This window comes from Dicentrarchus labrax, unplaced genomic scaffold (assembly GCF_905237075.1).
Source record: "Dicentrarchus labrax unplaced genomic scaffold, dlabrax2021, whole genome shotgun sequence".
In the NCBI taxonomy this organism is placed as follows: Eukaryota; Metazoa; Chordata; class Actinopteri; family Moronidae; genus Dicentrarchus; species Dicentrarchus labrax.
In genome coordinates, this window is record NW_026136710.1 from 11,935,314 (window position 1) to 11,960,210 (window position 24,897).

Genomic DNA, 24,897 nt, shown 5'->3' on the forward strand with positions numbered 1-24,897 from the left:
TCAGTTAGCATGTTGTGTAGACTCTGTTCCCTTTCCAATTGCCCTGTGGTAGATTTAAACAAGATGTGCAGCATGCCTTGGATTTTCCCAGTATGCAGCTGTGTGAAAACATAGGTGACGGGCTGCTTCAATGTTAGTTTTTCTAATGAGACACATATTTTGGGGTGAAATGCGACATGGTAATACAGAAAGACCAGAATGAAATATTTAATTTTCTGTAATCCATTCCTTCAGGTTGACCGTAAAGCAAAAGAGTCCACTAATCGGTGGCCTCTGTGAACCACAACTCCTCCTGGACTTGCTGACTAAAGCACATAGTGTGTGTGTGTGTGTATTATTAAATCATTCTATAATATTTTTCACTCACACCAACATAAATAGTGAGGTTGTTTCATATAAATATATGACTTCAGCTTTACTCTGCAGATTAAAAACGGACAGTGTAAGAGAAAACATATGGTAACTGGGTCTGATGAATGGTACCTACCCATTGAAGTGCTCTGACAGCCCCTGGCTCTCCAAAAGACCTCGTCTCTGTCCCATAGCCACCTCACAAGCATTGTTGTTGGAATAGAGGTTGATGGGGGTGTTATAGACGGAGGGCTGTGGGACATTAGGTTGGGAGGAAGGGGCTGTCACTCTGGCTGGAGAGGAGGAGTTAGACGAGGAGGAAGAGGCAGAGGTGGAGGTGAAGGTGGAGCGGCCAGGGCTGGGTCTGGGAACTGATTTGGCCGGAGAGGAGTCTGGGACAGCGGGGCTCGACTTCAGTGGAAATGGAGGCTGCGGTGGTTGAGAAGGGGCAGCAGGCGTGAAAGCGGATGATGCGGAGGGAATGGTGGCTACTTTGGGGGCATCTGGGGAGGCAGAAGCTGTGACCACACCGCTGCCGCCCCCAAAAGGCCGGGCTGTCTTGTTGTATGCAGGACTGGACTGACTTGATGGCTTGGTGTATGTGGTGCTTGGGGCAGGGTGAGTGATTGGCACAGGCTTAATGATTTCTTGAGGTTCGTCCTAGATAAAGGTGGAGACACACAGCGTGCACATACAACAAATCCACAATCAACTCATGCAAGGTAAACCAGCATTCCCAAAAGCACTGCAAAACCATCCAAATCAATTGTGTTGTCACACTGCTGTATGAATGAAAGTCATGCCTGTGCCATACAGGTTTAAGATGTGCAAAAAAAAATGTGGCCTCTCAGGTAAGCTATGCATGCCAAGCCAATCTGTGCTCTGACATTATCTCAGAAGGGAACAAAATGCATGTTCACTTTTAATAAATTGGTATAATATTCATAACCAAATTGAATTCAGTTCAATTTGAGTTAATATACAGATTTTTTGTGAATATGTTAGTTCATACCTTAGGCACTCCATCTTTAGGGGCACTGGAGGGTCTGTGAAGATAGAAAGACAATTTTTAAAAAACTATACACACACCATCTTTATAGCAGCCACTCATTACATTAAAGGACTGGACAACTGACATGAGTATATTAAATAAATAAATAAAAGCACCTTAATGTTTCCAGTGATGCATTACCTATCTCAAGCAAGGTTCAAGCTTTTGGAAAATTTACTTTTATTGCGCACTGAAATAAATGGAAACAAATGGCAGCCTGGAAAGTAGCAACAGTTCAAAACTTTATGCTTTGGAAAATGGTTAACAAATATGTGTAATTTGTAGTTGTAATTTGTAGAATAACCACCAGTATGTGTGAACACACTGTACTTTAGGGTGAGAGTCCACATGTGTACTGGTGTTGAAGTGTGGCGTACATCTGATTTACACTTATGATTGAAGCAGCTGCCACAGTTTTATCACCTATGGGAGGGGAGGGTGGTCTGTCTCTCCTCTTAAGACGTCCTGGATAGAAAGAAAATATCCAACAACCTTTCATCCCCTCCATTTGTTTCCTTTTTAATATTTGCTTTTAATACTGTCTGAAACAATATCAAATAAAATTAAAAAAAAGGATATTATTATATATTAGGATGTATTGTGTATAAATGCATATCAGAAGTGCAATACAACCCCCCCCCCCACACACACACACACAAGTCACATGTAAGTCCCTGTCTTAAATTGATTTCATTAGTGAAGCATTAAAACTCGAAGTCAGACACATGCCTTCGTTAACAATGTGTCCTATATTTGGTCCGGACACACAGACAATGCGTCCCTAATTCCTCATAAAAAACAAAAAAACAGACAGTGAGTCAGCAAGGCTGGTTCCGGACCAGCAGCTACGGTATGTCCGCTGGCATCCTTCCTTTCTCTGCCATTTTAGGCAAACAGTCAACAAACTCTTACGTATTTCCTTTTCTGACTGAGCAGCGGCGCGACAACTGAGCCTGGCCCCGGCTTATTAAAGAGCCCCACCCTCCAACTAGATGTTGATGTCATCTGTGCCCATACTTGCGTTTACAGTTTCCACTTAGCAGTTAATATAGTGTATGCTTATTTTCCAATCTACTTGTATTATTGGACTTGCTTATGGAGAAACAGCACGCTGTGCCAGGGAAAACAGTGGAAGGTCTAGAGATCAAACAGCACATTCCACTACAAATACGACCCGGTCTACAATGAGGCAGTGTGTATCTGCCATCAGTGGCCCAGAGTGGGGCGGTTGGGCGGATTCACTCTCTATCTGTCTTTTCCCAGAGCAAACTGAACAAACACTCGCTAGGGTGGTCCTGTGAACATCTGCTCAGCTCAGCCCCTCTGTGCTGTCCTGTTCCCTGCCTAGCCGGACCTACTTTTGTTCTGCTATGACAAAGACACTAACACTGGGTGAGTGTGTGGGGGCGAATGAGCATATGTTTGCTTTTTGGTGTGTACAAGTATACACAGTTAATCTAAATGGTCTGTGTTTTGATATAAGGGGTCTTCTCCTTGTTATGTCAATTATCTGTGTATTTCTACTTTTCATTCTGGAGATGGCTTCTGTTTAAGGATTTTGGATAGTATAACTGTGACACACTCTCTGTAGTTTACTTTTGAAATATATAATAACATGTCAAGTTACAAGAAACATTTAGTAAAAAGAAAAGAAAATGGGATCCCTTCGTTCTCAGGGTTATTTAAAAGGCTAGAGGCTCATTTAAGAAAAGCTACGACTGCATACGACAAGTACATGAGTACCTACTTAAGTTTATACTGTATCTCATCCATATTGAACTATATTAAGGACACAAGTACACATTTTTCTCTATAAACAGATAAATGTGAGGAATATATTTTCCTTTTTTATATGTGTCTACAGTAAATCTATGTTCGATCTGCGTTTTCAAATGATATCATGGTTCATCCCGAAAGGAAATGTTATGTTTTACGTTAATTGAACTAATCCATTAATACAAAAGATATAAATCAGAGGCTTTTCCGATCTTGGAAATGTTTGTATTTGCAATGTATCAGACTTTTTTCCTTGTACTTCACAGTACCACAGTTTGTGCTACTGTATGTGTCCATAATAGAGAGAAATCCTGCCTCTGCTGAAGATGCAGTCAGGGCTTTGCTCAGCCCGGAACACGCTTCAGTTTGTTCCTCCTAATCTAATCAGGATGCCTTGTTTTATTAGATTACAGACGCTGATATCTACAAGATTTATTTATGGACCGAATTTACAGACTATATTCCCCCAAAAAATGAATATATAAGTGAAAGATACAAACAAAGTGACTCTTTGAACGGCTTCAAAAGTGTAGCTGGAAGAAAAAAAACATTTGCTGAGTGTGGTTTTCTTCAACATAGACTTGTCTGAGCACTCCGTCGCTCACTCACACACTCTCTCACACACACACACACACACACACACACACACACACACACACACAGATGCAGAATAAGAGAATAAGGAGGTTAACCGGAGGAATAAGCCCGAGGGCAAAGCAGACTGACGCATTTCCACCCTACCCGTGTCTCTTTGAGGGCCAAGAGAAACAATCTGGCATGTGGCATTTGACTGAATGATGGAAAGGCTAATAGACACAGCTTTCTCACCACACACACACACATACACACACACACACACACGTCTCACCAGCTTACAGACTCACATGTCCATCTTTTAACATGGAGGGAAAACTGCCCCAATAAGAGCAGTCTTTCATTTTCCCTGAAGTGTTTTCACTTCACTTTCACACGCGCTTTATGAAGCAGAAAACTGCAGATGTATTTAAAATGTTCCATAAAAAACATCTTCAATGAGCTTCCACCAAAATCGGCTAACTCCAAGCATCTGTCCACATCTTATGCTTTATTCTCTAGATATAGTTTTGTTTACTATCATCATATTAAAGCAAGCTGGGAGTCAGAACCTGGTACAGATATTATATGATATGTGGAAGGATAGAATTGAGTAGACTTCACACATGCTATTCATGTCATGCACAGGTTGCATTATTCCAAAAGCTTGTTGAACAACAGCTGTCCTCTTTAACTTGTGTGATCAATGTTAAAACTCTGTGGGAGACCTGGCAAACGCTATATGTTTTTCAGATTTACTGCTGCATGAAAATTTGAACCAAAGCATGGAGAAGAAGGAAAACAAGGAGGAAACATAGGAAAGCAAAACAAAAACTCCAACAGAGGGATGTGGAATTAGTGTGTGTGGAAAATAACTTTTCTTTCTGTATTTCTGTTTTTCTGTGCAGCCAGCCTATGCGCTCAGTGGCAAAACTCACAGCTTGTGTCTGGCATATGGCCACTCCTGTCTCGTCATGTTCCCCCTTTTTTTCACTGCTGAATGACCATCTTGGAAGAGGGATTTTTGTGCTTTTAAGTAGAGCTCACAAGGACATTTCTTTAGAAAGAGTGAGAGCAGGCGGTTTAAAAAAGGGATGGAGATGTTAAACTGTCACAGTGCAAACAGTGACAGAAACGTGACTGCTATTTCCAGAGTTAAAGCCTACTAACGTGCAACTGGACAGCTTGTTGCTGCTGTTAGTTGCCTGGATACTTCACTAACACGGTTATTGCTCATGTCTGGGGTGTCAGCACACGTGTCAAGTAGGAACCCTGTGCACTTGTCTGTATCAGCAGTCACTGGCTTCATAGTGATGAAGGCCTTTCATACCATTTGTTTCCATGTGCCATGCCCCTTCTGAAGCACTTCACCGTGTGAGTGGTCATGTGTGCTTGTCTTGGCAATAGTATAATGGACTAAAAGCTAACCACAGGAGTAGACAAAAGCTATTCAGATTTGCATTTAATTGCATTTATTAATACAACCCGAATCGAGACCAGATTGATGAATAAAGCGAGTAGGGAAATGAGCGAGTTCTCTGTAAGGTCAGTCCTCTGGACACAGCAACCACAACAACCACAACAGAATAAAGTGCAACTCTAGTTAATGTATCTTTTTTTAAATGCAAGTCTAGGCGATGCAATAACAAGCCCCCATCCTCTCCTACTTTTCTTCCAACCACCACACCACATCAGACTAAGGCAGCCAGGAGTCAGTGGGGGCTCTGGGCTCCATTGAATTGTCCTCTACTTCACCCGGTTATAACCATTCCATAAGACTATTTGGGTATACATTGGCCATGTATGAGAATATCTGTAGATTTAACCCACAGCTGTCTAGCTGACTTGTGTTTAGCTACTGTAAGTGGCCTATGGGCAGAAAAACCCCTTTATCTGTCTCATTTACTGTCTGTGTTTGGGATATTCCAACAGGTATATTTAAAACAAATCTGCAGTTTTAGTAAATCAAATCTAAAGTTAGAAGAGAGGAGGTTATGTTATCAAAAGAAGAAGAGGGTAGCTAGAGTCAGAGGATATCTTGAAAGTCTAAGTGCTCATATAGTGAACATAGTGTGAAAACGTAACACCTTCCAAAAGCTTCACACTCTCCTATTCCCCCAGAAACAGCATGTATTCTCGGGTACACAAATACGCACATAAAGTGGAAAACACACAAAATCTGGAACACTCTTGTGCTATGGGAGTTGACACGAATTCTTGCGTGAAACATCAGAAAATGGTTTGGTCGCAGAGCTAGGGGTACTGATCTGTATTATCTTTGAGGTTTTGGAACCAGGTGCAGCCAGCCTCAACCTCTGGGGAGTGGTGTTTCATTGCGCTGTGCTGCATATTTCAATGACAATAAATGAACCTCAATTATCATACTTTCCTAAGGATACTTCCCACAGCCGCCTGGTGTAACTGCCCTTTAGCTGCTCAGTAACAAGGCCCCCGTGACAGTTGACCAAAATGTACCCATAAATTTCACTGATTACTGCTCATATCAACGACAAGCACATTTCAAAAGGTTGGGAGATCGGAAAAACAACAGTATTCGCTAAAGTTAGCGAATAGTGTTGTACGCTGTTTTGACATCTTTTCCCCTAGACCACAGTCCTGGAAAGGGAAACCTGGTTTCTCCCTCTGTCACAAAACACATAACAGTTCTTCGCTCATTCAAACTCATCTTGACAGTTCTGTTATGATTTACTGTATAGTGGAGCAACAGGAGGATGAGAGTACTCTCAAACCATAAGTCCATTTCCTCCCTGATGAAAACATCCCCTTACTTAGCAACAAGGAAATAAACATACTGGCATCAATGACCCTAAGTGTCTTTTTGGCCAGAAAATATAAGGAAATACTGCACAATATGCAACACATAAATGGTGTTAATTGGATGCTTCTTTTGTACATTACATTTCTAGCAATTGGAAATATGACAATCATTCTACCACATCTATCTTATATAAACTATTTAATGTACATCTGCGTTATCTCTTTCAGATTATTGTAGATAAATGTTATCTAATGTGTGATTCCTGTTTGTTTAAAGCACAGATAGACTTCATTATCCAGCTGTTTATAGTGAAATCACTGCATACAGCTGAGCACATTAGAGTGGACAGAGCTAATATGCAATTTTTTTGTTTAAGAACTTTTTTGAATTAATTGGCCAGTAAATAAATGTAGGGCTGTAGTGTATCTTCTCAGTGGGATGCTGACATTTTTACACACATGCACCATGCATATTTGGATGTGTCTTTTTAAGGAACTGCCCAGAGAATGTGAACTATGACAAACTGACATAATGGTACTAAACTGTAGTCACATTAATCATCTCTTGGCACTCTTGGAATGTTATTATAACCCTGATAGTCTTATCGGTGATCATCAAAGTCATAAATCAAATCTGAGAACGTGGATGGAAAAAGTGGTGCATGTCAGACAGAATTCTTCTAGTTAAATAGTGTTCTTATAGTGCTTCATGAAGTACATTCCACTGAGCTTTAGGTACTTTAGGAAGACAATAGGATGAAGGTCATCTAATCCCACTTTCCTAACCTTCTTTTCAGTGATATAATATGCTTAATTCTCAAGTCTAAAAATGCAGTGAGAAATGAAACAAAGAATGATCACATATCATTTGTAACAAGGAAACTATGTTGTTCAGTGGGTGATTTTAGTTGTAGTTAACATGTACTGTGAGACCAGAATGTTTGATGTTTCATTGTGCATCCATTACCCACAGTAGATTACATGCAGCTGTGGGACAGGGCTATTTTAGGACTATTTTCCCACGATTAAAGCACAGAGGCTCCTTTCTGCTTTGATGTGGTGGTGGAATGACAGGACATGCAAACCAGGCTTTGAGTTTTTCTGTCAACATGTTTTACAGCTTGGGAAGTGTGCGTGCTTTGCCTCCATTTGTTTGTGTCTCACACTAAAACTACACACTGCTTTACACTTGGCTGCAGAGGATGTACTGTGTGGCTGAAGTGCTTGGCTAACATTCATTAGAAGTGATCATTCTTTTTTGCATTCATCTTCAAGGTGACATTAAGTTCTACCAGTGAAAGTAGTAGTAGTGTTGAGTTTGAGTTTTTTTCTTTGTATTACAAAACAAACTCCAAGTGTGCGAGTGAAGCTTTGGCCTTTTTGTAGATAGACCCTATAAGTTATTTAGACTGAATCCTTCTCTTTGTAGAAAAGTCTACACTTGTTCTTACTGGAGATCCAAGGACAAGATTTCCGATCTTGGGCCCACAGTGTAACTGGGACTTAACCCTCAGTTCTATTGATTTTCAATAAATGCATTTAATATAATCACAAAGCGAGGCTGTACTGTAAACTGTGCCATGACATTGTCTTAAAATAAGCTTTCCAGAACACAAGGGAATCATTATAAATCCAATGCCATGCTCGCCAATGAACTCTAATTATAATGCGAATGACAGAAACTGATGCCACCGTGCAAGAAACATCAAGTTTAATTAAGTCTTTTTCATGTTCCCAAACTCAATGCAGGAGCTCGGGGGCACGACTTCTGCTGGGGCAGAAACACTGAACTGTTTTAAATTAGCACAAGAGGAGTTCATCTGTTTCAAATAATGAGAAGGCAAATTGAATACAGCACAAGTAAACCAAATATGGCAATCAAGCTTGCTATTACTGATTAAAGACCTTTTTGTTTGTCTGTTCACTATCATGTGAAAAGTAGTGTGAAATTCATATAGTAACAGCTATCGCTGTACAAATTATTCAAAAAGGTTTAAATAAACAGTGCTAGGCAACAGTATGATCTCTATTGCTGAGCTAGTAAATTTATAGATTATGCTGCAGAATGTGTGTATGTGTGAAACTGTTACCTCTGTAGAGTGAGGCTGAGCTGGCCTGTGCAGGCCTTAATCTTGTTCTGGGCCTCTAGGTGGTTCATGCTGTCTGTGGAAATGCCATTAATGGACAGAATGATGTCTCCAACATTCATCTTGGCTTTGGCTGCCTTGCCTCCATCAGTGAGCTGCAATGACACAACAAAGAAATTAAGAAGATCATCATGGACACCTTTGAACCAAATAAAGAAGAGTATTCACAAAGCATGTATGTCTCTTGTGAAACATGTAAGTGTTGTGTTAACATTTGGAATTCATGGGTTTACATTTGCAGTTGCAATAAAATGAATAAGAGAAAATGTTGTGTATGCATATTGTGTTGATTTACTTCTTGTAATCACCAAGTATTGTGCTCTCCTTTCCGTTTCCTGTCTTATGTAACTTTTGTCAGATAAGATAGGCATCTTATTCTTTTCACAATGGGACAGGATTCTACATCCTCCAAAACAAACAACATTAAAAAAGAAACATTCCCAAATGAAACCAAATGAAATGAAAGTTTTAATTTCATTAATCAAAATAGAACATGTGCTGTATATGTTACAAATACATTATGAGTAAAAGTAATTATTAATTGTTAATTTTTCAACTTAATTAAAAAATAAAATCTCATATGAATTATTATTTTATCACTTATTTAGATTTTGTATTCAATGCTTTCAAAGAGCACCATTGCCAATGATTACAGCATCAGGTAGTGTTGGTTATGCCTCTCCCTGCTTTGCACATCTGCATTTGGAAAATTAAATCCCTCCAATTCTCCCTTGTTGATCCTCTCAAGCTCAGTAAATTTCAGACAGAGTTGGTAAATTGTAATATTCAGTTCTCCTCTCATTTTTGATGGTGGCCACTTCCATTGCTTTTGTTGGGTCTTTTAAGGAAATTATTGGTGCACAGGTTGTGTGCTCTGGGGCAGGTTTTCCTATACAGTCTCAATGTATTTGGCTCTCCTCACCAAGCCTCCCAATAAGCATTCCATGTCTGATCACACATATCAGTGTTTTCGTTATGTTATATTCTATTCTATATATGAAGTATATAATGTGTAAAACTGGTATTTCAAACTCTACATATATGTTGTAAATGAAACCTGTAATATGTCGAAAGGGTAAAGAGTTTTGAATATTTTTCAAAGCAAATGAAAAAAAGAGGAAAAGATTAATGCTTTTAATTTGCGTCATATAAAAGGCCACCCCATCTTCAAAGATAGAATAATTTAATACCTCTTAGCTTTGACTCCCAAGTATGGTAGCAAGGGCTTAAAAGCTTAAAGCTCTACAACTGTCCGTCTACCAGGGAAGCAGAATAAGGGAGGGTTGAGGCTTAACGGGTCCTCTATCTCTTTCCACCAAGCTAAGACTTGCATTTAACACGCAGGAAGTAATGTAAGAGAACCATGACGATTGGATGACTCTCTACAAGGTGTGGTGATCGACCAGTGATTACACGAGGCTGTGCACATTGTGCTCATCAATCACTCAATGCACTCGTAAAACACCTCCAAGCTGGCTTAGATCATGGGAAGAAAGAACTCTCTGTACTTATTATCTTACGTTGGCTTTCTTATGATCATATCTTTATGTCATCTCTCAGCGATGTGAAAAACTGTTTAAAACATTTAGGCAAAAAGGACGTAGGAAGCACACACGTACGTAAAGTGGCATCTCAGGTGAGGTCTATGAATGTGTTGAGTGACTGATAAGTATAATGAAGAAGGCGTGAAGCATTATGGGAGGAAAGTGATTTTACCCGTCAACTCCATTGAGTATTTAATCTAAAACTGGAACTGAAATGCCAGAAAATAGTTAAATGCTGCAATCCACTGCAATTTAGAAATCTACAATGAAAGAATTGATGAAGCGATACAATTTAAATGCCTGCAAAAGACCTTTCACTTTTTAGTCACACACCACTTGAGAGCAGTTATGACCCAGCCCTAATTTAGATAGACAAAAACAAAACAAAATATTCCATCTCCACACTGCTAAAGAATGCATTCAGGTTAGGCAACTCTATGAGACTTTCCCGTAGTTTAAAAAAGGAGCCAATGAGACATAAACAATGTGCCATTGTGTTAACCCTCAGGATAAAACATGCCAAAAGAGAGTGAGGGAGGGAGAGAAAGAATAAGGGGGTGGCAATGGCAGTGAACGACACACTTTCTCTGCAGCCACGCTTTCCTTGTGTCATTATCAAGTAGATTAGTAGCGGGAAGTGTAAGAATGCATAGCTGTGGCTAATGTATGCATACCAATGTCATGGAAACCTATAGTGCAGCCACATGCTAAGTGTTACTCACAAAGGGGCAGGGTACTCACAACACAGGCATGAACACAACTTCAACTGACTCACTTGCTCACTCAGCGTCCAGCACAGACTCACAGACACACCTGCCGGCGTTTACTGAGTCTGTCCTGACTCATTTATTTTCAATAAAACAACTCATTGCTCTTCAATGCAGAGGCCAATAAAGAGATTGTAAGCACTCTTCAGAGATCACTGGCATCTGCTGGCTCTGTCTTACTCTGCTAGACAGCTCCAGAGGTCAACGAACAAAAAAAAGATACTGAAAGATGAGTTGAATGAGCACATCCCCGGGACATGGATTCTTATTTTCTCAATCTCCCTGTGTTTCTCCCTTTCTACGTGCCTTTGGGAGTATATGTGTTTGTTATAGAGGAAGAGAGAGTGAAAAAGAGATCCAGAGTTCTCTCCTTGTAGGGATGTGACAAAAGACAATACAGTTCTATATATGGCAATTCTTCAAACGTCCTATTTCGAGACATGAAGAGAGGAGAGGACTCTTGTAATGTTCTCAGAAAAATGTGTTTTATATACGTGGCATACAATGTTTAATGTCTGCGGTGGTGAACAGAGAGTGCTTTATAAGTCCCAACTTCTTTCAGTCAAACACTGTCTTTCTCACATGGATACAAAACAAATAGATGTCAGAGTAAGAATCCCTGGCATTTGCGGTCTATAAATATAAATCAAGAGAGGTCTGAAGCACTCGTGACGGAGAGCAGATAAGTAACAAACTGGAACTTTGGCTGTGCTACTCCAGCTCTTCCAAGAGAGCAGGATGTTTGAGCAACATGTTTTTACTGAACAGTATCAACCACATCATACTATGTAATTTGTGCACTTAATAAAAATGTGCAAAACACAAGTTGCTATTTTAAACCTTGCTCAAATAGAAAAAAAAGTCATCCAAGGTAGTTTTACACAGTATGAATTAGTTTATTTAAAGAGTAAAAAGGCTACTTGCTAGGGCTCTTTGTTAGTTCGGCAGATGAGAAGGACGTTTCCAAATGAATGAAGTGTCTTTCCAACTGCGTTTACATGAATGGGATTCCAGCCACATAATGGTGTGGCTGCTGTGCCGCTGCGGTCCTCTCCACACTGCTGAGTTTACTGCTGTGCACTGTGTGCAGTTACTGGTAATGACTAGTTGCTCTACGCTACACATGTAAGTGCCTCTGCTCCTACAAATGTAGCTTACAGAATACGAAATATTGCACAATACTTGCCAGATCAATCTGAGGGTTTATTGCAAATCCTATAGTACACTGGAGATTATGACAACACCAGATAAAAAGCCCCTTAATTTATTGCTTCTACAAATACCTTTGTGGAAGGAGTCTATGTTTGCCTCATTATAAAAGAGATGAAAAGAAATGCTGTACCAGACTATCTATAAAAACACAAGAGGTGGAGCAGAAGCCTAGAAAAATTAACAGTCTTATTGCTTCCATGTGTCTTCAATATAACCCTATACAGCTATAATCAAATACAGTCATAAAACAAGTTTAAAAAGAAACAAATCTGGCTCATTCTAAAGACGGTTCAGATTTAGATGTTTACTCACTAATCAACTTCTCCATAATGAGGCAATAAATTAAAAAAAGAAAAATAAAGGATTCTATAAGATTCATTATTTGTGAAAACAACACAAAGAGATTCTGTCTGAAGAGAAAGCAGCTTTGTGCAGTAGTTGATGTGGCTAAATTCATGACATACAGTGCCTCTCCAGGAACAGTCTCCGTTCAATAGAGTAGGCTGATGCCAAAACTCCTAATACACTGGAATTCCTCACTCAACAGATCAATGCTGTATTTTTAAACAACTGATTTACAGTTACACTTTTATGTCCAACGTTTTAAATTTCCATCAGAACTCTTTACAGAACAACCATTAAAACCAGACAATTTAAAGTAAGGTAACATATTTAAGATAGTATGGCAGCACTGGTGGGATACTAATCATCTTCCATGCTGGTGTAACATCCTGCCTCCACTGAAATTATGGAGAAAAGGAAGAGGGCTGTGGTCATTTCACATTTGAGAAGTCATGTTACAGGAAGCGCCTTGTGGTGAGAACTGAAGGCCTGTGAGATGCATGTCATGTCTGTGTAGGGTAGACTAAGATAGAGGACCTTATATGGACTTATAAGACTTGGGCCTAACATTATGTCATCACTATCGAATTATAAAAGCTGCCTTACACTAACTTGCTTACAAACCTCCCACGTGTTTAAGAGTATGAGTTTAACGAGACCAGAAAATGTTTACCCTGCAGAATCTCAGGGAGGAATCTGACAGTACAGCGCGCAGCAACCTGCTGGGATAGCACAAGCAGAAGTCATAAAGTGCAGTTTATTGTCAAGAGAAGTCTTCTCTTTTCACGCTCGCACACCTGTAACACCTTGCACAAATTGTTCAAACAGTAAAGAGGAAGGAGATATGAGAAGTACAACAGTTGGGAGGGGACTAAATAGCAAGTACTCTTTTTCCTCCAAGCCAAACATCGCAATTAAGGGCACTTGAACAGAGGTAGACCCATGGTTGTCATGGTTTGACCCCAGTCTATTACTACATCATTCAGGCGGCTGGAAAACACGAGATGCCAAGCGGACCTACATACGAGCTCTTAGTCAAATCGCCATGGCAACGCAAACAAAACAACACAAAGCAGTACCAACCCGGCACTGAATACTGAATGCTCTTTAGTCAGGTCAGTAACAAACCCGGCTGACAACGAGCACTGCCGAGGCGGATGATATGAAAAGGCTTTTAGCTATGGTGGGGCTTGAGCCAAGAGCGTTTTCCACTTCAATCCATGATTCATTCAACTCTCCTGCATGGTTTAAATTGGGCCTTCTGAAATAATCCAAATGGCATAATTATTGTTAAGTTTCACCTACCATCAGAAGTGTTCTGGTCATAAAATGTATTAATTACTGGACTGGAAATAAAATGACTTTACCCCCAGTTAACCTCCTATTAGCATAATATACAGTTTCTCTGCTTTCCAAAAGCTGCGACATGAAAACACAGGTTCATCAAAAGGTGTAACAGCATAACTTACAGAGCCACTGGAATGCTAATAGAAATTTTGCATGATTGCAAGGATTATTATGACGCTCAATGACTGCAGTAAATGTGAAATGGACTGCATTTTTATTGCACCTTAATCCAGATAGTTTTGTAAAGCACTTTACAATGCTTTATAACATGGGATGCCTGTTATCAAGCATAAGTGACTATCAATAGTGATGATGTCTTTAATACAAGTGACCTTAAAACACAGCAGTAATCATAGGTTGTAGTCCAAGCTGCAGATGTGAAGACAGATCGTAAGCAGTGGCCTGTCTTTGAATTGAATGGATTGATCCTTGAAATATCTCCCATCAAAACAAAAAGAAAACAGTGTGAGTGATCTAAATCACAATCAAGTGACAGCTTGGTTATTCTTTATAGCTCTGCCATATAGGATTAGTGAGATTGAAAGCAGATGCCCTCAATACAACTCTAGACAGACAGCAGGGAGATCATACTGGGATCAAACACATACTGAAGATAACTGTTTTATACTAAACCCATATGTAACCTGAACACATATTTAGGACCCTGCATAGAATCACAGATTATTAAATATGCCTTGTGAAGTGTATATCCAAAGCTGTGAAATCCTAGAAAAACATGACTGGTTTCTATTAAATTCCAGTTTCTGTGTAAAAATTATCAAGAGATTTTAATGTGAGAAAAAAAACACACACAAACTGCTTGGCAGATATACAGCATGGACCACAAGCTATCTGTCTCAATGGTTTCCTGAAATGCCAGGGGAGTTTTTCACTGCTCCATTTTATTTTTTCTGGACCTGATCTAGCCCAAAAGTTATGGCTCAATGTCAGACAGAGCAAGACAGATTATTCTTTATCCAATGAGCAAAAGATACAAACTTTTTTCTGTATCTGTTGTAAAGCAAACAACAGACAGATCTCGTCCCATGGCAGGGATTCTATTACTTTCTTACCCTTTCTTACTATTAGAACAACCTGGCTATGTTCAATTCGGTCAACACTCATCCATAAATGCATCTTTAAAAAATGTTAAGTAGCTGAATGTAACTTGAGGTTATCGTCACTGTTGCACTACAAATTTAACAAATCGAAAGTAGTGTGCGGAGAGGAAATTAAACTGCAGTTTTTCTCAGTAATCGAGCACATGCTGGATGAAGCCTCATAACATGTTCAGAAAAAAAAAAAGAATGACTGGTGAAGGATGTGTTTACAGAGCACAGTGAAGAATGTTTCAAACCACATTAATTCACTATATTTGTAAAAGGAACAGCAGCTGTCTCAGATTCTCACTGGGAACCCACAAAGCATAACTCATGATCCCACTCATGGTCTATTTAGGTCTAACAATTAACTCAAAGAATCCACACTTCTGACGAGCACCAACTGAATCATACTTTTCCATTTCCTTTTATGATACATTCCTGAATTGACACAAAAGATACGATTATTTATAATAATAAACATACACTCAGCAAATTATTTTTATTTTTTTAGGTAATAATATACTTCTTCTCTTAAAATAAAAGCACAAAAATAGCATTTACCCCTAATGTTGCCTAGATACAATACTTCATCACATTCCTCTTCTTTGAGGGTGAAGGTGGCTTCTCCGTATTCACACATAATGGTGGTGCTTGAAGAAGAACAAATGTGCAAGCTCAGAGCCTACTGCAAACACAGCTAAAATTAGTTTGTATAATGTTTACTCAAAGTATCACATGCCACTAAAACAACAATCAAAAAGAACACAGAAGACAAGAGGGGGAAGTGAAAGGTCATGGGGAAGGAGAGGAAAATGTTGCTGTGCTGACCCCAAACTGACCTACAGTAACCAAGCAGCACATTTAGGTGGAAAAGAGTTTCTGTGCATTAGGTATTACTTCAGCTGTAGTTCTGATAAACTATTCTCCCATCATATCGTTCAGACATTTTCCACTGTTTCATAAGTGATGCAAAAATCATTGAGTTTTTGAACTTTCCCATGTGGACGCTTGTCAAAAAATGCCTAAAAAGGAGCTGGAAGAACCACAGATGATGAGGACGGAAAGAGTCTGGGGCAACAGGAACCCAGACACCCGCACACATAATGTACATAAGTGGGCCCTTCCTCATAAGTCATCCTTACAGTATTGGGTGGTCTCACTTTTAATCAGCTGCATTGTTAAAAGTATTTCCCTCTAACCTTGTTAACACCTGCAGTATACAATACAATGGAATTAAAGAGGTGTGGTGTGATGACTTTTGCACATTTATTCCATCTACAATGCTGTTCACAATGTGAAAACCAACTCAATATCACCACTACACATGACTTATGGTATGTACTCCACCTCATACTTTGATTTAGTGTTATTGCTAGGCCAAAGCCATATTATGTTCCTAAAAAGGCATCAGAATAACAGGCTGTGGTTGTCTTGTAAGCCAGACTTATATACTATGCTGTACTCTATGTAATTTTTTGGATCAGTTACATATGGTAAGCATATGTAAAGTCATTGCATCATTATTCTATAGTTATCACATCCATCAAAGCTAAATAAATGTAAGCTTTAATGTAATAGCAACAGATGTATATTCTTTACAAGTCTATTTAGCATTGTGGGTCTCTAATGAACCTTAAAATAGGCCTGTGGTATACAGTTGTCTCATCACTCATCTAATTAAGCAACCGAAGTAATGGTTAAACTGTTGGCAGATGTTTCCATATATGTACCTTCTACTCACTTACTCCTCCCTTTGTAAATGCACTTAGATTACATATACAGTAATCATTACAATTCCTTAGATGGAGTAGTGATATCCATCAGATTTATAAAAATATATATTTATATAAAAACAGATATAAACTGCAACCGATTCAGCACATCTCCAGCATGCATTATGTTGGCTGGGCCTTATGTGACATTAAGCTCTGGAAGATAAATAGAGAAAAGGGACATTTATTCCTGGCCCGTGGACAACAACAAGAAATATGAACCATTTATGGTGCCATTCACTGGTCATGCACTGGGATGAAAACATGTCACAGGAATGACACTAACCAATAACGTGATGGAATGAAAAGCTGTAAGAGTCATGTTGCCTGGCTCAGCAGTGCATGTGTGGCATGCTGCAGACCATTAATGACTCAACACAGGACTGCTGGTGGACACAGGAGGTATTCAACAGTTTTATGGTGCACAGAGTAAAAATGATCAAAGTTACCACATTGTACCAACACTTGTGATTTTAACCGATTCAAAGCTTCTGTCTGGCTTTATTTGACACCTTTCCCAACTCACCTGTCTTCTTTTATTTTAAACTCTAAAAAACATGGCCTGCACATCCCTACAAATAACACAGGGGTGAGGTGCACATCTGGTTTTCATTTTTCCTGTGAAATGTACGCAGTGGATTGTGTATATTGCGCCATAATAACTTAAAAATCATTCAGTCATCAATTTACACATCTCACCTCTTATGAAGACACTAAGTCGAAATGGTAAAAAAAAAAAAAAAAAAAAAAAACGTGAAATTAGGATCATGTGAAACTGCATGGATAAGATGAAAATGGTGGGGTATTTCTATTTTGGCAGATGTTTCAACGGCTGATGCCAAATCTGAAAGGGCAACAGAAGGAAATGGCCAATTTGATGCTGATTTTGTTTTCTCTTCCTCTGGAATTTTTCTATATATATATATATATATATATATTAAGATATATATGTGTGTGTGTGTGTGTGTGTGAACATGCTCCAATATCTAATCAGGTGACAAGTGTGGAGGTGCTTCATTCATGTACTGTTTTTGAGATATAATGACAAGATGTCTACTGACAGCTACATGCCACTATGACAACATAATGTCCTGCATTCCATTATTATCATAGTGGCGGGGCATAAAAATAGTCTGAACAACTACTGCTGTCCTTTTAATACTCCTTAGAATAACTATGAAAACAGCCACTTCTCCTACCCATACACAACTTTCAAAATTCTGTAACTGATCCTGCCAACAACAAATAAACACAGTCAATGACCTTGGTCATGACACTGAGATCGCAATTACATAACAGGAAGCAGCGGGAACTGAACCGCAGCAGCCAGAATTGTTGTCAAAGCAAAGACTACACTGGTAGGGGACAAGCTTCCTACTTTTAATCCTCTTTGACGAGAAGCTATGTTAGTATAATTAAGACATTTCAGATACCATTGGGTTGAAAAAGACTGCTACCGGACAAACCAACAGTAAGCTGCACTGCAGACTTCTTTTTATCTGTGCACCCATCACAGCGTTTTGCACAGAAGGCCCTTACACTGTGAACATAAACAGTATGACTATGTATAGGCTGAGGCTGGACGTGTCTCACAAACAGGCCTGTTTTTCAAACAGTGGGTTCTCCAGCAGTCTTTCTCACGGATTAAGGCTCATCAGAACCTGGTCAGCCAGAGCCAAATCCCAGTTTGAGTTTATGTGGCTCAACGTCCCAAATAGTTATTACAGAACCACTGTGGCGTTCTAGAGTTTCAGTCAAATGGGCCGTTTGAGGACAGGTTCTGATGCTTCCACTCTCCTGTGCCTTACATCAGGGCCCACGCCAGGGAGAAAGGCCAAAACACTTAGGACTATGCCTCATCTGAATGGCCGAAATGACAGCAGCCGTTAACAGCTACCTGCTTAATCCTCCCAAATTTTTCAAAATTGACGGATGTTGTGGTTTACAGTTCAGTTATGTAACATTATTATTACAATAGCCACAGCCTTGACGAGAGACTGAGCGACAGAGGCCATGAACTGTTAGAGAAGGTGTCTAAACCCAGCAATGAGTGTCACACGGGAGATGAATGGCACACGCACTTTCATCACTGACTAGGCAAATGGCATAGTGAGCATGAACGGCATTCCTCAGAGGTGACTGTCATGGAGTGAAGGGTACATAAGTGGTGTGTGTGTGTGTGTGTGTGTGTGTGTGTGTGTGTGTGTGTGTTCCACTCACCCGTGAGATGGTGAGGGGCAGACAGAAGTCCTTCCCTCCTTGCAGTCTGAAGCCCCAGGGGGCAGGGCCAGCCAGGGAGACACTGTAGTTGCTGCTCATGATTCACCTAGAGACAGGAAAGAGATATTTTAAGCTCGATTGTACATTAACTTGTATTAACAGTGATATAATCCAACAGGAAACAGACTCCACACCGACAGAACAAATATCACAGACACAGAGGAGAATAAATGGAGGAAGAGAATAACAGGGAAAAGAGTATGTAAACAGACGTACAGTAATATACAACTGGTGTGCAGCCAACATTTAGGAAAGATTACTATTTTCAAGGAAGAGCCCTGTAAACTACCAATTATGCTTAACCAAAACAGAAGCATTCCTCTGATGAGCCTACATCTAGGAGGTATGCCACTGCTCGTTCCACTGCTGTTTGAAATAGTCCGCTATTTTCTGAAACACTCGTAATATTCACTCCTAAGATTCTACAGTCTAAATTCAAGCACAACAGTCTATTGATAGTCCTCTACTGATGCTGCTGGCTCTCCGCTGACAGCTTCAGAGCCACCCCCAGGTCAAAAGGCAATGCCATTAACAATAGTAAGCCTGTAATGTATGATGTACAGTATATCCTCTCAAAAGCTAGGGGACAGATATACTGGACAGGCAAACAAAGAAGTATGAGATAACCTATAGGGAGGTGTGCATTGCAGGATTTACTATGCAACAGGAAGTCAAACCCAGTGAGAGAGGGTTAAGATAATTTTGATGCACACCTGATGAATGAATGCATTAGTCCACTGTACCATTGTCATTTGAAAAAAAGCACCCATTTTTATTAAACTTTTTTTAGAGCAAATAGGCATTACATTGTGTCGATGCACATCCTCCTACACGGGGGCTTGTAATAGGCCACAGCAGTTAGCATGCAAGCACTGACAATCCCTTTGTTTACCTTAAAAGATCCTCAGATCAGCAGTTCTGGAGATGGACTTTGGACCTATCAGTGTCCACACTGAACCTGCTGCTTGTGGATAAACATGGTCTGATACTATATGCCAGCCTATTGTAGATTAGCAGTGGTACATCTTTACACAAAGGCAAACAAAGCTATATATAGTCACACTGTCCTCATACATACAATACATAGGGAGTTCTCTCCTTTTTTGGTATACAGCTTACCAATAAGACATTGTCTAGTGAACAGCCCTGCACCTTATCATTCTCAACACTCATTCCTGGGGTTAGGAAATGGTCATTAAGAGACTGAAACCTTGGTTTATTAAATATCTTGTATGCCTCTTGCTAAAAACCCATGTTAATACCTAGCATGTAACAGAGGGAGCATTGGCCTTCCCTCAGGCAATTGTGATGCTGATGGGCCTGCGTAGGTAATTGTACAATTTAAGGTTTCAATGGAGGGCAGGTTTAACCTTCCATTTCCATAATTGTCATTAACGTCTCAATTCCTAAACACACCATCATCTACATTACCTCATGGATGGATAAAAATACCATATCCTGACTGTACATGCGTGCATTCAAATTAAATGGACAGTTCCAAAAGTGAGACACAGCAAAGACTATTTGGTGCAGTAAAATATTTCATGCACTATTGAGTTTCACTGGTTTAAGCCTTGCCTGTCATGCATTCCTTTTCCATTGAAAAATTGAAGCTGTAAGCTATTTATTGGAAGCGAGAATGAGGTTAAGTGCAGTCACATGTTAAAATTTAGTGCATTATTAAATTTATTAGGTTGGTGATTGAGGAAATTGGTATACCATATTTGCAGAATACACTTTACTCTCTGGTCTGGTATGAGTATTCAGCGAACAGGCTGGCTAATGAATGAGCCTGTGAGCACAGGTTCAGAAAAAAAACTGACCTGAACATGGGAGTTTTAAACTGTAATGCTGATGACAGACATTTGAATATCTGCCCTTTTATTTCTGGCTTTGATGAAGAGGATTTCACTTTTACAAAGTACATAATCCATGGCTGGAAGAACATGTGTGAATGTGGATTTTTTAAACACAGCAATTAAATGTTTCACTGCCTGCTTTGAAAAAGCGCATAAGAAAAAATAACATTCACCCATTGGTGCGCTGGACAGTTCAGAGAAAACATACTTTTCTGTTGAGTATTTCATGAACAATAATGCCTTGTCATCCAAGAGGCATGTCATTTTGAGGTTGTAAGTCATGCTGCCTTCACAAATTCCCTCAGGGACGCAGCACCACCTGCTGCAGCCCATCACCTGGTCAGATGTACGAGACACACACATCAAATCAGAGGGTTGGCCTACACACGCTGTCTCACCATCACGCCTGGAGGGGGGACAGGCTCTTTAAAGGAGCGAACGGAGGAGCCACAAAAGGTTGTGGGGAGGTGGGGAGAAGAAATAAAATCACGTGTGAAAGTGATAGGGAGGAGGTGGATACCTGGAAAGCACGGAGCACATAGCTCACACACACTTTCACAATCAAACTAATACATCCAAACACAAATACAGACACGCACACATGCAGAATATGCAAGTCTATAATAAGACAGCAACCAATTGAAGACAGCTGTCTCCCTCTTCAAGGTGACCTAGCATTGAGGTGAGCCAAGATGTTCATTTTTAGGGAAAATTACAAGGCCTGAAACCATATTTTGACAAGATAAGAAATCATCCCAAAAAACCTCCAGCATTATTTGAGAAACATATATGTAAAGATGTATAATTATCTGTTGTAACAGTGGTTAAAAAGTAACAGTGAACAAATATTTACAATGTTTAAGCACAAAAAAAAGTGCCATACTAAATTTAACATTCTTTACTGCAACCCAGCAAACTCACCAACAATGCTTCACAAACAAAGTCATGAAATCAGCTTATGTCCTAACCTCAATATAAGGAACTCAATGACATCTTTCACACTGTTGCAAGTTTTGTTTACCATTTCATTAGAGTCTATGCCTCTGAACTGGGAACAGTGACACAAGACAAAAGGGACATACTGTACGTTTTATATGCAAACATCTTTAAGCCAAAAGTCATCCATGACGAACAACCCTCAAGGAATACACAGTGTTGGATAGATCTATTACAACTATGTCAGTTGTTCACAACAGATTCTTTCAGTATTAGCTTTCACAGCCAACTTGGACATCACAGTAAAATACTGATGCCGAAATTCAGATCATGTTCAAATCACACTAAACGCACACATCAGTAGCATTTCTTTCCCTAATATGGAAAGAACAAACATTAGGCTCATCTCATGCCCCTGCTTGTTTTGCAATCACTCATGATATCATGCATAGACATGAGCAGACACACCTTACAGTGTTCCCAAACTGTTGATACCTGCACAAAGCATTTTATCACCAGCACCCACATCAACCCTCCTCTAAGTTAGCTGGAGCAGCATTCTGTTCATTTTCCACTTTGGCCTTATCTCTTTCAAGTTCCTGTCATAATGGCACTTTACTGTGCAAGATATTTCAGCACTTTCACACCAAAAAACAAAATGAAAACACAATCTTTTCAGCACAGCACAAAGGCGACCTTCTTAAGTTATCTATAATCTCAGACATTTATATGTTCTTGTAGTAGATGTTATTTTAACTTGCGCCATCTAATAGGCTAGCCACATAATCTGATACTGAATTTAAATGTTAAAATTGGGTAACATGCTTTAATAAGAAAAACACTTCAAAAATTAAAACTCCCCAGACAGTAGAAAAGCTTCCTTAATTAGGAATCAAAAACGGGTCAACAGATTTGTATATTAGTGCCATTTACTGGCCTGACCTGGATGCCCTTTCCACTGCATGTGTCAAACTACAGTCCTGCTGAATCATATTTCCATCAAGTAATCTTTAGGTACTGGGAAGTGTCTTTTTCCCCGAGTGTATGACTTGTCTCCTCAGAATTTCAGACGTCAACCTTTCCTTTTCACAATGCTCGAGGAGACAATGTTGCCTGGTGACATCATTTCAGGACCTGTTGACTCAGAGTGGAGCATGTTTTCCCAACGCACTGTGTCTCACAAGTGTGGATATTATTTGTCAATATCCAAATTAAATTTTTAATGAACAAACAGCTCAAATGATAATTGTTTTTGTTTGACTACACCAACTTCAAACCTAAAAAGGCTTGTTGACTCTAAAATGTAAGGTTTAGTATCTTTACCCTGGCAGTTGTCTGTGGGACAACTTGTTCCAACCTGACTTTATGATACACTTCTTGTACCAAGGCTGATTACACATGTTTGGTCTAAAGCAACAGTTCCTGAAAGACGTGACACATTCACTATACCTATAACAAAGTTTTTTTTTTTTTTTTTTTCAAACACATTCTTTTAATTATAATTAAATTAAGTATGACCTCAGAGTGTTGTAAGTCAAGTTAAATATGTTGTAATACCCTAATATAAGGTTTTAGCCTCAGTTATAGAGGCAGCCTTGTAACTGTCCTCTCTCATGTGTTTACAGGGGAGGACGCACAGTAGCTGTCTGTACTATCCGGCTGTCTTTTCTCACGGAAACTGAATTAATTGTGTTGCCTCAGTGGGTGTGACATAAAGCACATGCATGACATTATTACTGCATTTTTGTGGCGGTTTTTGTATCCCACTTGTCACAGCTTAAAAGGACAAGCCACTAAAACAGATGTGTAACTCAGACAGAAGCAGTATGATAAATGTGTTTGTGTAGCGCAAAGTTATAAACTCGCCACATATTTCGATATTCTTGTGTTTCCTTTAATTGAAACTTTGTAACAGCAACGCAAAGCAGTAAAATGATAACGGTAACACGAGCAGCAACTTTCCCCGTATTCCTATTTAAAAAGGTTTTTTTTGTAAGGTAGCCTACTGTACAGTACTCACCTTGCCTTGTGAAGCCGGGTCTGGTGTTCAGAGAGAGAGAAGCGTGACTTTAGTCCGTCTGCTCTCAGTTTCGGAGTTTACTGGACTGAGCGGAACTGAAACTTCCGCATATAAGCCAGCCCCATCTGGCTGCCGGTAGGAGGGTTCACACTTCACAGTAGTCAGTGTGTGTGTGTGTGTGTGTGTGTGTGTGTGTGTGTGTGTGTGTGTGTGTGTGTGTGAGGTGGTTGAGTGAAGCCCACACAGCTGCAGGCAGGGGCTTGCCACACGGTGAGACAGTGCAGGTGAGTTCAAGTCGAGCAAACAGCCAAGAAAGGTGCCGTTTAGCTTCACTGTAGCAGTGTCAGTGCTAACGTTAAGCACAAGCTGACTTAGTCGACCACATTTAATCTGGCCACTTTATGCAAAACGCTTCAAATCACTACCTTACAATGTATGCAAGTTGGTAAACCCTCCCTAGCTGTTCATACATAGGATTTTTGCTGGTGTTGTCTAGTCTAACAAGGCCTAGCTGGAATCGCATCGCCATTCATTTCTTTTACATTGGACATTGGAGTTGGAAACTGTTTTCAGACACTGAATGAAATGGACAACATTATCACTGTTTCTGCGATATTTTATTAGAAGACTGATATATGCAGCAGGAACACAATTCATTTCATAGTGATGCGCATACATACGATTTCTAACTGTTTCCCAAGGTTTTTATCTTTTAGGTTGTTGTTTTTTTTAGAAATATAAGCTTTCCCTTTTATATGTGAACATACAAAACGAATGAACATTAATTCAGAAATATTAAGTTTTAAATAAATTTTTTTTACACAATGGAATCGGTACTGATTGCCTAAACCCAGAGATGTTCCTGTCATTTAACTTGTGTAACAGCTGAATATATAATTACTATGTAGCTACAGTATGTAAACTCTTGAATATGCTCTTCACAAATTATAGCTTCTCTGGAAACTCTCAAAATCACTACTTGTGCCACCATGTTCATTGAAACCTTCCTGAATGATTTGTTTGGAAGTCTTTCTGAATT

The 24,897-nt window shown here is 39.6% G+C and overlaps 1 protein-coding gene across 2 annotated transcripts in view; it reads right to left on the reverse strand.

The window, feature by feature from the left end:
* Window positions 1-24,003, reverse strand: part of pdlim5b (PDZ and LIM domain 5b) — a 35,329-nt gene extending 11,326 nt beyond the window's left edge. The window contains exons 1-5 of one of the 2 annotated variants that reach the window (XM_051412795.1): window positions 23,859-24,003; window positions 18,984-19,089; window positions 8,620-8,771; window positions 1,364-1,397; window positions 488-1,011 (exon numbers count right to left, since the gene is read on the reverse strand). In XM_051412795.1, coding sequence (XP_051268755.1) covers window positions 488-1,011; window positions 1,364-1,397; window positions 8,620-8,771; window positions 18,984-19,082 — 809 coding nt within the window. In that variant the 5' untranslated portion in view covers window positions 19,083-19,089; window positions 23,859-24,003. The remainder of the gene's footprint in view (window positions 1-487; window positions 1,012-1,363; window positions 1,398-8,619; window positions 8,772-18,983; window positions 19,090-23,858) is intronic. The other variant, XM_051412797.1, reaches the window with a different exon arrangement.
* Window positions 24,004-24,897: the final 894 nt, after the last annotated feature.